The 14,285-nt window shown below is 50.1% G+C and overlaps 1 protein-coding gene across 2 annotated transcripts; it reads left to right on the top strand.

Annotated features, from left to right (window-relative positions):
• Positions 1–372: 372 nt before the first annotated feature.
• Positions 373–14,095, top strand: IFNAR2 (interferon alpha and beta receptor subunit 2). 2 transcript variants are annotated; one of them, XM_064647194.1, is made up of 10 exons: positions 374–505; positions 2,195–2,519; positions 3,700–3,796; positions 7,566–7,607; positions 7,922–8,051; positions 8,351–8,520; positions 9,823–9,995; positions 10,236–10,401; positions 11,089–11,207; positions 12,765–14,095. In XM_064647194.1, exons 3-10 carry the CDS (start codon positions 3,766–3,768, stop codon positions 13,434–13,436), a joined length of 1,503 nt encoding a protein of 500 aa, XP_064503264.1. In that variant the 5' UTR covers positions 374–505; positions 2,195–2,519; positions 3,700–3,765; the 3' UTR covers positions 13,437–14,095. The 2 variants fall into 2 exon arrangements, with proteins under 2 accessions (XP_064503265.1, XP_064503264.1); XM_064647195.1 differs by lacking the exon at positions 7,566–7,607 and having other exon boundaries at positions 373–505.
• The last annotated feature ends 190 nt before the right edge of the window (positions 14,096–14,285 follow it).

Here is a 14,285-nt window from a genome sequence, read left to right as displayed (position 1 = left end):
ACACGGGGAATGGACAGAAAAAGGGAGAAGGAAATGCTAAAGGGGGAGGAAAGCGCAGTGTCAGCGTCTTCAGCACGAAACCTTGGGAGAGCAGAGCCAGTGAATTCACCTCGGGAAAGAACAGGCAGGAAAAAACAACAGATTTTGGGGAAACCGCCGCAAAGACGGGCTGGGGGCGGGGCCTGGCGGATGGGGGCGGGGCCTGGTGGATGGGGGCGTGGTGTTGTGAGCTGGGGAGGGGCCTGGTGGGCTGGGGGCGTGGTCTAACGGGATGGGGCGTGGCCCTGAGGGATGGATGCGTGGCCAGTTGTCATCTGGGGGCGTGGCCTGGGGCGGGGGCGTGGCCATCCCGCGCGCCGTCCCCGCCCCGTGCCCGGCGCCATTTGCCGCTCGGCGCCGGCCCGGGAGGGACCCAGGGAGCGATGGGGCCTGAGGATGATCGGTGAAGAACAATGACGATCGATGAGGAGCCGGAGCGGAGCCCGCGGGGACTCCCCGCTGCGAGGTACGGCTGGAGAGCAGCGCCGTGTGCCCCGTGGTGCCCCCCGCTGTCCCTCACGCTGTGCTGTGGCAGTGGAGCGGCTCCACGGAGCTGCCAGGGCCGGGCCGGGCAGGGCTGTGGGCGCCTGCCCGGCTGCTGCAGCTGCGCTCGGTGCTCCGGGATTCCTGGAAGTGCCTCTGGGTCCTGTGGGCGCCGTGTGGGGCCCGAATGGGTGTCCCTGCGGCCCCTCTCGGGGTGACACCGCCCGAACCGCGCATTCGGCCCAAAAACCCTTGGGGTTTACCTTCGGCGGCGTCACAGCCCGCAAAACTGAGCCCAGTAAGTGCGAGGTGTGGGTTATTGCAGCAAGGCCTGATGTTTGTGAGGAAGAACAGGCAGTGCTGGGCTATGACAATAATGTTGTCCCGTTGTTGTGTCCCCCCTCACACCGGAGCACCCGAGGGGTCCGGGCCGTGCCCGGGGGTCCCCTCTGGTCCCTCCCCGAGGGGTCCGGGCCGTGCCCGGGGGTCCCCTCTGGTCCCTCCGTGGGCTCCTCATTAACGGCTGACAAAGGAAATGGTTGTGCTGGATGTGGATCCCCCGCGGTCTGTCGGCTCTGTTCTCCTCCTGCTTCGCTTCCATCTTTTCCTTAATGACCTTGATGATAGAAAAGAGACTCACTGGGGCTGGAAAAGCCCTCCCAGCCCATGGATCCCCCTGTGCCCCATCCCCACCTTGTCCCCCAGCCCAGAGCACTGAGTGCCACGGCCAGGCCTTCCTGGGACACCTCCAGGGCTGGGCACTCCAAACCTCTCTGGGCAGCCCCTGCCAAGGCCTGACCACCCTTTCCAGCAGGAAATTCCTCCTCCTGGCCAACCTGAGCCTCCCCTGGCACAGCTTGGGGCTGTGCCCCCACCAGCAGCACTGTGGCAGCCCATGGAAAACGGGCTGCTGGCTAATGCACTTGGATTATTAAGGTTAAATTATTTTGATATTCTTAGAAATGACTTATCCAAAGTCCCCCAGCAACAGAATGTGGGAATAACAGCACAGCTGTCAGTGCAGCTGCCTGGTTTGTGTGGTTTCAGTAGTGATTGTATTTATCTCCAGGGGGTGTCAGGGGATGGTTCCAGACTCTGCTCGGTGGTGCCAGTGACAGGATGAGGAGCAATGGCCATGAACTAAAACACAACAAGTTCCACCTCTACATGGGGAAGAACTTCTTTCCATGGAGGTGGCAGAGCACTGGAACAGCTGCCCAGGGAGGGTGGGAAGTTGTTCTCTGGAGACATTCCAACACCACCTGGACACATCCCTGTGTCACCTGCTCCAGGTGACCCTGCCTGGGCAGGGGGTTGGACTGGGGGATCTCCAGAGGTCCCTTCCAACCCCAGCTATTCTAGATTTAACACATTCCCCTGCAGGCCCCAGAGAAGCTGTGGCTGCCCCTGGATCCCTGGAAGTGTCCCAGGCCAGGTTGGACAGGGCTTGGAGCAACCTGGGCTGGTGGAAGGTGTCCCTGCCCATGGCAGGGGTGGCACTGGATGGGCTTTGAGGTCCCTCCCAACCCAAACTCGAGCTGTGGATGATGTGGAAGTGTGAGACAGTTTTGGAAGCACTGGGGGCTCCAGGCAGCTCCCAAGGGAATTGCTGTGAACACAGGCTGGCTGAGGAGGGGCTGCACTCACTGCTGTTTCCATGGCTTCTCTGCAGGGATTCCTGCAGCTCTGAAGAGGAGTCACAAAAGCTGAGCAGAGTTCTGACAGAAATGGTTTTCCTCTGGAATTTCCCCTGGAGCTTCCCTGGCACTGGTAGGACAGAGGACATCCAGCTTTAGAGAGCTGTGCAGCCCTGGAGATAAACACATCAGAGCACATTTTCTCACCTGTTGGAAGGTGCTGAACACACAGCTTTGCTTGGAACATGCATCATGTGAGACACTGGTGTTGTTCAGCAGCCAGAGCCCTCCAGGAGCCACTTGAGATTCCAAGAGTGGGATAGTTGTTATTCCTGACAGCATGGACAGCGAGGATCCAAGGTATGTAAATCCATGTGCACAACACCCTCCTGGAGTGCTTGGAGCATGGCTGGGATTAACTGCAGGGATTAACTCACAAAGGGAATAACTTGTGAAGTGAATTCAGGGTCCTCCAGGCCTTCTCCTTATGGGAAAACTGTGAACCACCTGGAAAATCCCACCCTGCAGGGGCAGCTGTTGTTTAAATGCCTCTGCTGCTTGAATGAGTTGATGAGAGGAACCAGTGTGAAGGCAGAGAATGTTCTCTTTGTCTGTGGAATTCAGACTGACAGCTGTACAGGTGCAGGTTCCCCACGCTCAGCCAGTGACCTCCAGCTGGGCCAGAACTCTGAGCACAGGAGGATTGACTGCTCACATAAGGGGTTCTGTCAGTTTATTTTAACAGGGGGATTATATGCTGTGTTAATATATGGATATATAAACACGAGTTTGACCATAATGTGCTCTGTCGTGATTTTCAATTTTAAGACGTTTGTTTTGCAGAGAAAATAATGCTGTATTTTCAAACAATTCTAAATAAAAAGCTATTTATTTTTATTAAACTTGAGGAGGGGATTCTTTAGAAATAGTTGTACCCTTGCCCAGCTAATTCAAAACCAGATCCTATGAATATTAATACCCTGAGGATATTAAATAGAGTAGAATAATAACATTGAAGAGAAGGAGTATTTTAACAGCTCTTATGCATTAAAAATTATAATATAAATTCCATAACTTCCTTATATTTAATTTTTCTTTCCTGATCTACCCTCTTTCTGGAGACACTTTTTGCAAGTGATGAGTTCATGTACTATTTCCAACAAAGCCAACCAAAGTTTATTTTCATTGTGCTTACGAAGTTGGAGTGAGTGGCATAGAATTTCCAGCTGCTCTCTTAATGCAGAATTAATGCAAATAATCATACACTGTTTTCTGTCTTTATTTGAAGTGGTAAGAGCCCTTTCTGTGTTAAAAAACTGAAGTGCTATTGCCATAAAATTGACTAAAGTTGTCAAAAAACTTTAAGGATCATGGTCCTCCCCCAAAGCTGTAACTCTTTCAGTACCACTGTCCTCTCCCAAACATTGGAGAGGTTAAAATAACTCTGTATATAAGACCTTGGTTTATCTGCAAGTACTTTACTGGGATCATTTACTAGGATGAGCTGCTGAATGTGATTTTTTTTCCCATGTATTTGTAGGTACAGAAGCAGAATGTTTGTTTTCCAAGCAGGGGGGTTTGTTTGTTAATCTCCACGGGAGCCCTGATGGATGTGCCAATGCCTTTCTATCAGCTTGGTGAGTGCCTGAACCTGTTAGAGAGGATTTTCTATTACAGGGAATTGCTCACTGGTAATTCTGCTGAATTACCAGAGTCAGGGGCTGTTGTGTGTTCGTAGAGCTGGCCCTGGAGTCACTCACAGGAGAAGGATCTCATGCCTTGTATCTGCATCCTCCATTCTGTGCATAAACCATGAGCAGTGGAGGGAAACTGTGCTGGTTTGGAGGTAAACCAGCAGGGGAAATGGACTCAACTCAAAAGAGATTATAAGTCAGAATAACAATTTAATAAAATAATACAATAAGTATGATTATACAGACAAACAGTTGGTTTTAACCCACAAACCCCAATGTATAACCCAGCACCCTGGGGCATGAACAGAGTGGTGTTCACTGGGCCCCCTGAGTCCAAAGGAAAAGGAGAGGGGAAAACCTGTTGCAGTCTGGTTGAAAAGTGGTGGTTGCAGTCCAGTTGAGAGTGGTGATCTGCAGTGGGACCCATTTCCTCTGGATCCCACAAGTGGTTCCAAAGGTCCCAAGACTCCAAGATTATCTCTCCTCCAGTTCAGGCAGGAATGCCCAGTGCCTCCCTCAGGGCGGGGAGTTCCACACTGGGGGTGAGCACAGGAGCACCCTCCTGTCTCCCAGGCCTCTGAACACCCAGTTTACAGTCTGAGGAGTCAGGCTCTATGTGCAGAGGGAGTAAATGGTTCATTGAGAACAGTTCCTGGGCAATGGCATGGAAGGCTCTGGAATACACAGCTTTGGGTTACACCCATCCAGTGATGAACTGGGCCCAGCTGTTCTAACCAGGACAGAAACCCTCTGCTGTGGGGACAGGCTGGGGGAATTGGGATTGTCCAGCCTGGAGAAGAGAAGGCTCCAGGGAGAACTCAGAGCCCCTTGCAGGGCCTAAAGGGGCTCCAGGAGAGCTGGAGAGGGACTGGGGACAAGGGATGGAGGGACAGGACACAGGGAATGGCTTCCACTGCCAGAGGGCAGGGTTAGATGGGATATTGGGAAGGAATTCCTGGCTGGGAGGGTGGGGAGGCCCTGGCCCAGGTTGCCCAGAGAAGCTGTGGCTGCCCCTGGATCCCTGGAAGTGTCCAAGGCCAGGTTGGACGGGGCTTGGAGCAGCCTGGGCTGGTGGAAGGTGTCCCTGCCCATGGCAGGGGTGGCACTGGATGGGCTTTGAGGTCCCTTCCAACCCAAACCATTCCATGGTTCTGCCCCTCTGAATGTCCAGTGAGCTCTTAGTTGGACATGTTGCTTTTCATTCCTTCTTTAATTTTTTCAGCACTCCTTAGTTTCTGGATTAGCAGGTAAAACAAACATAGTTTGGCTGAGCTGTAGTTGTAGTGAGAAGGTGGTTTCTGAGGATCTTTTGATTGTGTAAAAATAGTAAGATCATCATCACAGAATCCCAGAGTGGTTTGGGTGGGAAGGGACCTCAAAGCCCACCCAGTGCCACCCCTGCCATGGGCAGGGATACCTTCCACCAGCCCAGGGTGCTCCAAGCCCCATCCAGCCTGGTCTGGGACACTCCCAGGGATGACTAGAAACTCCAGGATGGTAAAGAAGATTCCCCACTCAGTTCACAAACCATCTTCATTTCCCCAGTCTCAGTTTTCCCAGTTATTTCGTCTGAGAGGTTTTTTGTGGTCTGTGTCTCTTATGTAACACTGTAACATAAACAGTTTTGCAACTGTTCAGCTTTCTTTGCTAAACATGTTTGTTGAAACAAAGTTCAGAGGCTGTTTGAACTCCTGCTGGACGGAATTTGATTTCCAGGGGAAGAGGCATTGAAAAATTAAATATGGAAAGAATAGAGAAACATTTTTGTCGACAGGAACTACAGCAGCAAGGCAGCTGGCACAGATAATTACAGATCTGAGCTCGTGGCAGCTAAAGAATAAGAACAGTTAAGATATTGCTTTGTTGTTCATCCCCACTAGATGCTTTTTCCCATGTAGGTGATCTGTTACTACCTGGAAAGAAATCAGTTGTTCTGCTTCTAACTGCAGTTCTGTAAGGGGATGTTTATTGTTCAGTATTAATGTCCAAGTGCAAGGACAAGGAAGAAGATGTCTGTGGTTTGAATGGCAAAATGAAACTGCAGAGAGGAGTTTCCTGCCCTGTGGGAATCTGAATTTCCTGTGTGTGCAGCTCGAGTTTGCTGCTTGGTGTCTGCACCTCCTTTCAGAAGGGCTGTTGGGGGCACAGCTGAGTTTGAGACACGTGTCCAGAGAGCCCCGTTGGTGAGAGACACCTGGCTGAGTGTCCTTCCCAAGTGAACTCAGCAAACCCATGGCCCAGGTGGATCTGTGTGTGTTCTGTGTGTGCCCCCACCAGGGAAAGGGCAATTCTTAAGGCACTTCCCTGTGGCCACAAAGAATCTGGGCAGAAATCTCTTTAATTAATCCTGTAGGAAATATTTCCTTTCCTCTTCCAGTTCTCTCTGCAGCAGTAGGCAAAGATCAGAAAATAACTGCATTAATCCATGAGGAAATTCTCCCAGCACATCAGTTCCCACTGACCCAACTATTCCCAATCCCCTCTACCAGGATATGTATTCTGTGTTTCACAAAGTCAGGAGCTGAATCCTGGGATGCCTTCCATACTCAAGCACTGTGTGATAGTCCTGTCCTAACCATTATTTGTGGGTCTCCATAAGTGGTTTTATTTTTTAATGTATGCTCTAGAGTTCTGTTCTCTTTTCACAGCCATTCTTACTGGGGCTCATCTTGTTGACACGTCAGGTCAAGACAAAAGAGAGCTTGGGGGAAGATAATGAAGTAACTTGGCAGATTTTTCCATGGAATTCATCTAAAGCATGGGAAAAAACGTGTTTGAAATTATAGTAGTGACTTCTTTTGGTCAACTGAGTGTGGGAGTTGGCATCTCATGAGTCAGGGGAATGACCACAAAATGCCTTAAAATGAAGACAGGAAGTTTCTATTGGCTGCACCCAGAAAGCAGAAGGGAGGCTGGAGGAGCTTGAGGAAAAGAATTTAGAAAGGTCAGACAGAACAATAATTCCCAGAGTGCTTTGAAGCACCACATTGAAAAGATAGCAATGATCAAAGACTGGGTTGGCCAAGGAAAAGAATCTGGATACAGCGAGACCCTGGGGGTTGAACAGTCTCTTGGAAGGTTGTACAGGAGGATGAAGAAACCTTTGGAATATCAGGATTGCCCAGGGAAGCTGTGGCTGCCCCTGGATCCCTGGAAGTGTCCAAGGCCAGGTTGGACGGGGCTTGGAACAACCTGGGCTGGTGGAAGGTGTCCCTGCCCATGGCAGGGGTGGCACTGGGTGGGCTTTGAGGTCCCTTCCCACCCAAACCATCCTGGGATTCTACAATCCATGAGAATGATTCCAGCAACAATAGAATCTTTTCCCAGATCAGTTCTAAAGTTCTTGTCATGACTCGAAATGGTGTTTGACAGACAGAGTGAGGGACCTGGAATACAGTCAGAGCCCTCTGAGGCAGTGTTTGACAAGAACATCCTGGGTGTGTTGGTGCACACCGGGTTCTGAGCCCCATCTGGAGGGATCAGCCTGAACACAGTGGAGCCATCCAAGAACCAGCTCCTTGGAGCCCTGGATTGGTGACAGGGGTCAGTTCTCCCAGACCCTGCAGGGGGGAGGTGTGGAGGAAAGCAGCAGGGAGGTGTGAAGGAAGGTGCCAGTGGCACTGAGGGAATGCTGAGCATTGCAGTGAGTGTTGGCAGCAGCTGAAGTGCCACCTGCAGACACAGGGCATTAACTCCCACTTTCACTTTCCAGTGTACCTGGGCTTTCTGTCTGCAGCTGTTTGCAGCCTGCCTGGTAAGAGTCTTTATCATCTTTCACGTGCTTTTCCTAACACATTTCATAGCTTGCACACCCTCACCAAGCTCCATTTTAAAACTTTGTGCTTTTTGAAGGAGGAACTTCACAGAAATGTAGCCCAGGAGCACCATCCCTTGCATTGCTGTGTCTGTCGTGCTGGACTCTGTCCTCTGGCTGCTTCATTGCTCTGGGGGCAAATACTGAGTTGCTCTGACTGGGTTTGTTTAGTAGAACTGTCCTGGTCTCACACTTGTTTGCCATCATTTTCATGTGCTGTTTGTTGTTTGTTTGTGTCATTTTTCCCTTTCTAGAAAGAATTCTGGGAGGGCCTCCCTACAACCTGAAAATGGAGTCCAACAACTTCCAGCACGTTCTGTCCTGGCAGGCAAGGAACGACCCAGCTGTGCCAACCTCCTACAGGGTGTTCTACAGACCCCGCAGGCAAGGCTGGGAAACAGGGCACAAATTCTACTGTTTATTGACTCAAACAGGAGGGAGGTTTGGAGTGCCCAGCCCTGGAGGGGTCCCAGGAAGGCCTGGCCGTGGCACTCAGTGCTCTGGGCTGGGGGACAAGGTGGGGATGGGGCACAGGGGGATCCATGGGCTGGGAGGGCTTTTCCTGGGATTCTGTGAAAATACTAAGGCTGAGGTTTTCTTGCTTTTTCACTGAGAAATGCTCTCCTCACACTCTCATGCTTTCTTATGTCAGAGAATTCAGATTATTTTGCCTTTTCTTACAGGAACTGGGACTGGACAACTGCCAGGCAGTGCTCAGGCACTGCACAGCTCTCCTGTGACCTGACAGAGGATTTCAAAGACAGGTCCACTGAGTATTATGCATTTGTTCAGAGCATCACAGGAACCAGGGTGTTCAACTCTTCTGTGCTGCGTTTTTCACCACTAATTCAGAGTGAGTTCTCTCTCTGCACTTCTCGTTTTAGAGGTTTTTGTCAACAGCTGATGTATAAATTCTACCTTTGCAGTGAGACTCCAAGCTAACTGGATCAGTGGCTGTTTGTATCTAAGTCACTTACAAGACTTATTTTTTTTTTAAATTAGTGGCTGACAGTAGTTCTGATAAATGGACTTGAAATTAAAAATCTGGTTTTGAAATAAAAAATATATGTGTAAATATAAAGGAAATAGCATCGTGTCAAGTGTTGACAAATACAAAGTAAAAATCTCTGAAGTGCAGAAGATACATAACTGAAAAATAAAAACACATTGTTTTTATGTCTTGGAGTACTGAATGTTGAGTTAAAGAAGTTCCATGTCTGCAGTAGGTGTAGGGAAAGAGGTTTACTTGCTTGTCCATCACCCTCATTTCTCCCTTCTGAAGGTGCCTCTCAGCTGGGACATTTATAATGCCAGAGGTGGCTTCACTTTGGTTGTGCTTAGAATTGAGTTTTGAAGTAACAGAGGCAGAGATTGAGGAGCAGTTGGAGGACCCTGGAGGAGAAACAGGTCATGTTCCCTCTGAGCTCAGCCCAGAGGCAGCTGCTGTGGCCACTTCCAGGCTCAGAAATGAGGGAGGATTGGAGGGGATGGGGAGGATGGGCACAAGGGGAACTGAGGGGTTTGAGAACAGCCCTGGGGAGGAGACCTGGAGCCCCTCAGCACTGGGTTGGATAGAAAGGATTGGACAAGGGGAATGGCCTTAAGCTGAAGGAGGGCAGGGATAGATGGGATATTGGGAAGGAATTCCTGGCTGGGAGGGTGGGGAGGCCCTGGCCCAGGTTGCCCAGAGAAGCTGTGGCTGCCCCTGGATCCCTGGAAGTGTCCAAGGCCAGGTTGGACGGGGCTTGGAGCAACCTGGGCTGGTGGAAGGTGTCCCTGCCCATGGCAGGGGTGGCACTGGATGGGCTTTGAGGTCTCTCCCAACCCAAACCAGTCTGGGATTGTATTCTGTGCATTTACCTCAGCTTTTGTCTCAGGTACATGCAAAGCTCAGATCTCTGTGAAGTTGAAGCAAAACCTCTGACCCCTCTCTGCTTCTTCCCTCCCCCCTACTCCTTTCTGGTTTTAAAATTTCCTGTGGGAAATTATGGTTTGACTGTGGGAGTTAAATGCTCCAAGGCCTCGTGGAATTCCAGCAGTGGCATACTGTAGAATCTGCTTAATCAGCTCCATATCCATCACCAAAATACAGCAGGTACTGAATAGATAGTGTATATTTTTTCCATCATTTTTTCCCTTTCTTGTTTTCCAATAGCACGCCTGGGACCACCAGAAGTTAATGTAACTCCTTGTCTAAACTGCATAAATGTCACCATGAAGCTGCCAACCTCTCACTACAGAGAAAAGGGAAAGCTGCTCTCTTTGATTGATATCTATGAAGAGCTTGATTATGAAATAACACTGAAGTCACAGGATAGAGAGGATAAGGTAAAGAACATTGGGGTTTATTTGTGCTTTCAGGAGAAACACAGAAAGCATAAAAGGGTGAGCAGGTCCCCAGGAGCAAATATGTGAGTGGAAGCAAAAGAAAACACAGAAATGTGTTTTCTTAGAAGAAAGACAGTGGCCAGCACAATCTTTTACCACAGAGTAGCAGGTCTGGGAGAGTGACCAGGGATCTCTTTTTAGGCCAATAACTGACTTTAAAACATTGACTTTCTTTGGCAGAGGGCACAGGAGAAAACCACTGAAGAAGTTTTCAGTACTGTCATTGAGGAATTGTATCCAAATAGGAATTACTGTGTGTCTGTTGTGGTCTCTGCATCCCTGAACAGACATTATTCCATCCCCTCGCCCTGGAAATGTGTCCTTTCAGGCTCCATGGCTCGCCCAGGTAACTGTGCTGGAAGGCTTTGTCTGGGTGGGTGGTGTGGGGACATTTACAACTCAATCCTGCAAAATGATAGGTGATATGGAATCATGGAATATCCTGAGCTTGGAAGGACTCCCAGGGCTCACCCAGTCCAAGCCCTGCCCTGCCCAGGACACCCCAACACTCCCCCCTGTCCCTCAGAGCGTTGTCCAAACCCTCCTGGAGCTCTGGCAGCCTTGGGGCCGTGCCCACTGCCCTAGGGAGCCTGGGCAGTGCCCACCACCCTGTGGGGGAAGAACCTTGTCCTGAGATCCCCCCTGAGCCTGCCCTGTCCCAGCTCCAGCCCTTCCCTGGGTGCTGTCCCTGCTCCCAGCGAGCAGAGGTGAGGAATTGTATCAGAGAGAAAGCACCTTCCAAGAGAGAAACATTGGGAGGGTTTGAGAGTGAGAGACAAACCCCATCCACTCTGGGGCAGCCAATCTCTTGGCAGTGCTGTGAGCCACACAAACCTCCCCTCACTGCAGAAGGATCAAAGATGGTGTCATTTCTTTTTAATTCCTGAATCTAATTTGAGATTTGGTCTTGGTTTGACTTTGACTTACCCTTCTAACCAAAATTATTCTCACTAGCTGTTGTGGATGTGGGGTATGAACTGTGGTGGTGGTGCACCTCATTCATTTCTGTTTATTGATTGTTTTTCCTGCCCAGGTTATCATTTAGCTGCAGTGGCAAGTGCTGTGTGTGTCTCACTGGTAATAGGTGCTGCCTTGAAGTGTCTGCATGCAGGAGGTTATTTTCTTCAGGGCAAAGCACTGCCATATGCCTTGGTATGTAATAATTCTCAGACAACCTTTCTGGTTGGGAGGAGGAAGTTTACCTCCTGGAATTTCTAATCCTGTGCATTATGTACAAGCTATGTAAGAACACAGAATGTTTAATTTGCAGATTGTTTAATTCACCTCTGTCAAAGATAATCTTCAGGCTGCTAAGTCTTCTCTGATCTTAAGAACAAATACTCAGTCTTTCTCAAGACCATTTTTTTTCTCCTTCTGTGACAAGTTACCAACAGAGATAGAGGATCATCCCCCACTACTCAGTGCTTGTCAGGAATATTGTGCCCAGTTCTGGTCCTCCCAGCACAGCAAAGATGTGGGCAGACTGGGGAGGGTCCAGAGCAGGGCCCTGGGGGTGAGCAGAGGGCTGGAGGACCTGCCCTGGAGGAAAGACTGCAGGAGGAACTGATCCACTGTTTGGAATGAAATAATCACTCTTTTTCTGTGACCAAGTGTTCTGGCACTTGAGGAAGCCAGTCCTGAGCCAGCTAATCTTTTATTTTCATAGGAGAGACTGAACTGCCACTAGATTTCAAGCAAAAATGTTCCTATCCATCTTTGCTTGCTTGTTTTATTTTTATAGCCTCCAATTTCTTTTACATTTAATTCTGTGGGGTTTTTCAGCATAAAGATTTTCCATTTTCTGCCAACATACCCAGAGCAGATTGGTCTCACCTTTCTCTAAGACTTTTTGCCTCGTTTCTATTCTTTGCTGTGTTGTTACCTTCACATCCCTGAAACTGCTGAACATGACTTTGCCAAGCAGTGTCTAAGGCTTATTTTTTTATTTATTGTCACCATTTTCCCTCAATGCTTTGGATATTAAATAATCCTCCAAAGTGCAGGGGGAAAATGGGGCTTGGGATGTTAAAATTGCTTCAAATAGTAATTTCTAAAGGACAATAAAATTGATCAGGTAACTGCAAGAGCTCAGAGAGACTTGCAAGACTTGGCTCAGGTTTAAGATGTGTTTCTAAAATGAGCTTTTAGTCTTAGAAAGAGACCTCAGAAATCAGAACTAAATCATTACATACCTGACACTGCTTGGCACTATTGTCATTTTGTTTCTGTGGCTGCCCAGTGTGCCTGGATTTGTAGTGAAGACTGTCGTGTTTTGGCTTTAAACTGAAACAGAATAGGGTTACATGGGATATTGGGAAGGAATTCCTGGCTGGGAGGGTGGGGAGGCCCTGGCCCAGGTTGCCCAGAGAAGCTGTGGCTGCCCCTGGATCCCTGGAAGTGTCCAAGGCCAGGTTGGACGGGGCTTGGAGCACCCTGGGCTGGTGGAAGGTGTCCCTGCCCATGGCAGGGGTGGCACTGGATGGGCTTTGAGGTCCCTCCCAACCCAAAGCATTCAGTGGTTCTGTGATTTTCAGGAAAGGAGAAGAGGGAACAATCCTAAATGCCCTGAACTCTGTGGAAAACCCCAAAACCATGGCACAGGAGGGATCATTTGTTTGACAGCCTCATGCCTGGGGGTGTTGTTGCTCATGTTTTCCTGTGCACGTGTGCAAGTTTGGCTGATGTTTTTAATTCCCTTTACTCCTTCAGGAATCCATCAGGAGGTGGGTCTACCCATCCTGGATATTTCCAGCAGAAGAAGTCGACTCCGTGGAGGTCATCCCCAGAGAGGTTAAACCCAAGGCCAGTGGGTGCAGTGGCAGTGGCAGTGACAGCGACAGCGAGGACAGTGACAGCAGTGCCCTGTGGGACCACGACTACACGAGGAGGGGGGTGCTGGGCAGAGCCCCCCCTGCCCCTGGCACCCCCCCCGGGCAGTACTCGGAGAACAGGCCCCGTGAGGACAGCGGCACCCCGGGCACTGCCAGCACAGCCCCCGAGCCCCGGGGCTCTGAGGAGCAGGACTCGGGCCTGGAGGGAGAGCAGGACACGGGCGGGGAGGTGCTGAGCCCTTTCCCCGAGCTCAGCTGTCAGTGCCCTGCCAGGCAGAGCGGCAGTGCCTGCTTCACCATCAACCTGCAGAGCGTGCTGCTGGGCACCCTGGAGGGCAGCGGGCACGGCCCCGCGCCCGCTCTGCCTGCCCAGGAGCACGAGGGGCTCTGGCACTGTGACCCTGCCTTGGAGGCAAAGGATGACACGGGCACTGGGCACAGAGCACTGGGTGCTGATGACTTCCAGGAATGGCAGAACTCTCCTTCCGAGGAGGAGAGCGACTCCTCGGAGTCAGACACGGAGCAAGTGACTGGGTACATGAGGAGGTGAACGAGGGAGAGCCACTGTCACCTTGCAGCAGACGAGTCCACACTGTCCAGCTTCTATTTCTGGACTAAACATACAGATCTTGTCTTCTTATTAACGTTCTGTGAGGGTGGACCTGCCCTGCAGACAGAGCTGGAGAAGAGAAGGCTCCAGAAGGACCTGAGAGCCCCTTGCAGGGCCTAAAGGGGCTCCAGGAGAGCTGGAGAGGGACAAGGGATGGAGGGACAGGACACAGGGAATGGCTTCCCACTGCCAGAGGGCAGGGATAGATGGGATATTGGGAAGGAATTCTTCCCTAGGAGGGTGGGGAGGGACTGGAATGGAATTCCCAGAGAAGCTGTGGCTGCCCCTGGATCCCTGGAAGTGTCCAAGGCCAGGTTGGACGGGGCTTGGAGCACCCTGGGCTGGTGGAAGGGTGGTCTCTCAACCAGACCACTTCTTCAATTTATTGTTTTTCTTTAGCCCTGTGACTGGATTTCTCTGAAACCTGGTTTGCTGGATGTTTTGCTGTATTTTTCTAGAGAAAGTGGATGAAGTGAAATAATGAAGGACAGAGAATACTTACAATACTTACAAAAGAGTGAATCGAGGCATTAAATACATTTTTATATCATTTTTTGCAATTATTGAAAACCATTAAAATATTTTTATGGCATTTTAAAGTTCCTGTGCTGTACAGTTCTACTTAACATTTGCAATTCATAAATAGGACTTTTTTCATATCCCTGCTCGAATTTTACCTGTGGCTCCTACTGGCCTTAGAAAGTGGGAGTTAGTCTGCTAAGACCTTACTCCTTGTGTGAAGGGTTTTAGCTATTGCATAGCTGAAAAAAACCCCACTTTTTTCACCTT

The sequence above is a fragment of the Pseudopipra pipra genome, chromosome 2 (assembly GCF_036250125.1).
Source record: "Pseudopipra pipra isolate bDixPip1 chromosome 2, bDixPip1.hap1, whole genome shotgun sequence".
NCBI classification, from domain to species: Eukaryota; Metazoa; Chordata; class Aves; order Passeriformes; family Pipridae; genus Pseudopipra; species Pseudopipra pipra.
This window is presented reverse-complemented; position numbering and strand designations above follow the sequence as displayed.

Coding starts and splice junctions, on each gene's coding strand:
- IFNAR2 (XM_064647194.1), top strand. CDS start 3,766: ATGGATGTGCCAATGCCTTTCTATCAGCTTG. Junction 3,797..7,565: donor AATGCCTTTCTATCAGCTTG/GTGAGTGCCTGA, acceptor TTCACTTTCCAG/TGTACCTGGGCTTTCTGTCT. Junction 8,521..9,822: donor TTTTTCACCACTAATTCAGA/GTGAGTTCTCTC, acceptor GTTTTCCAATAG/CACGCCTGGGACCACCAGAA.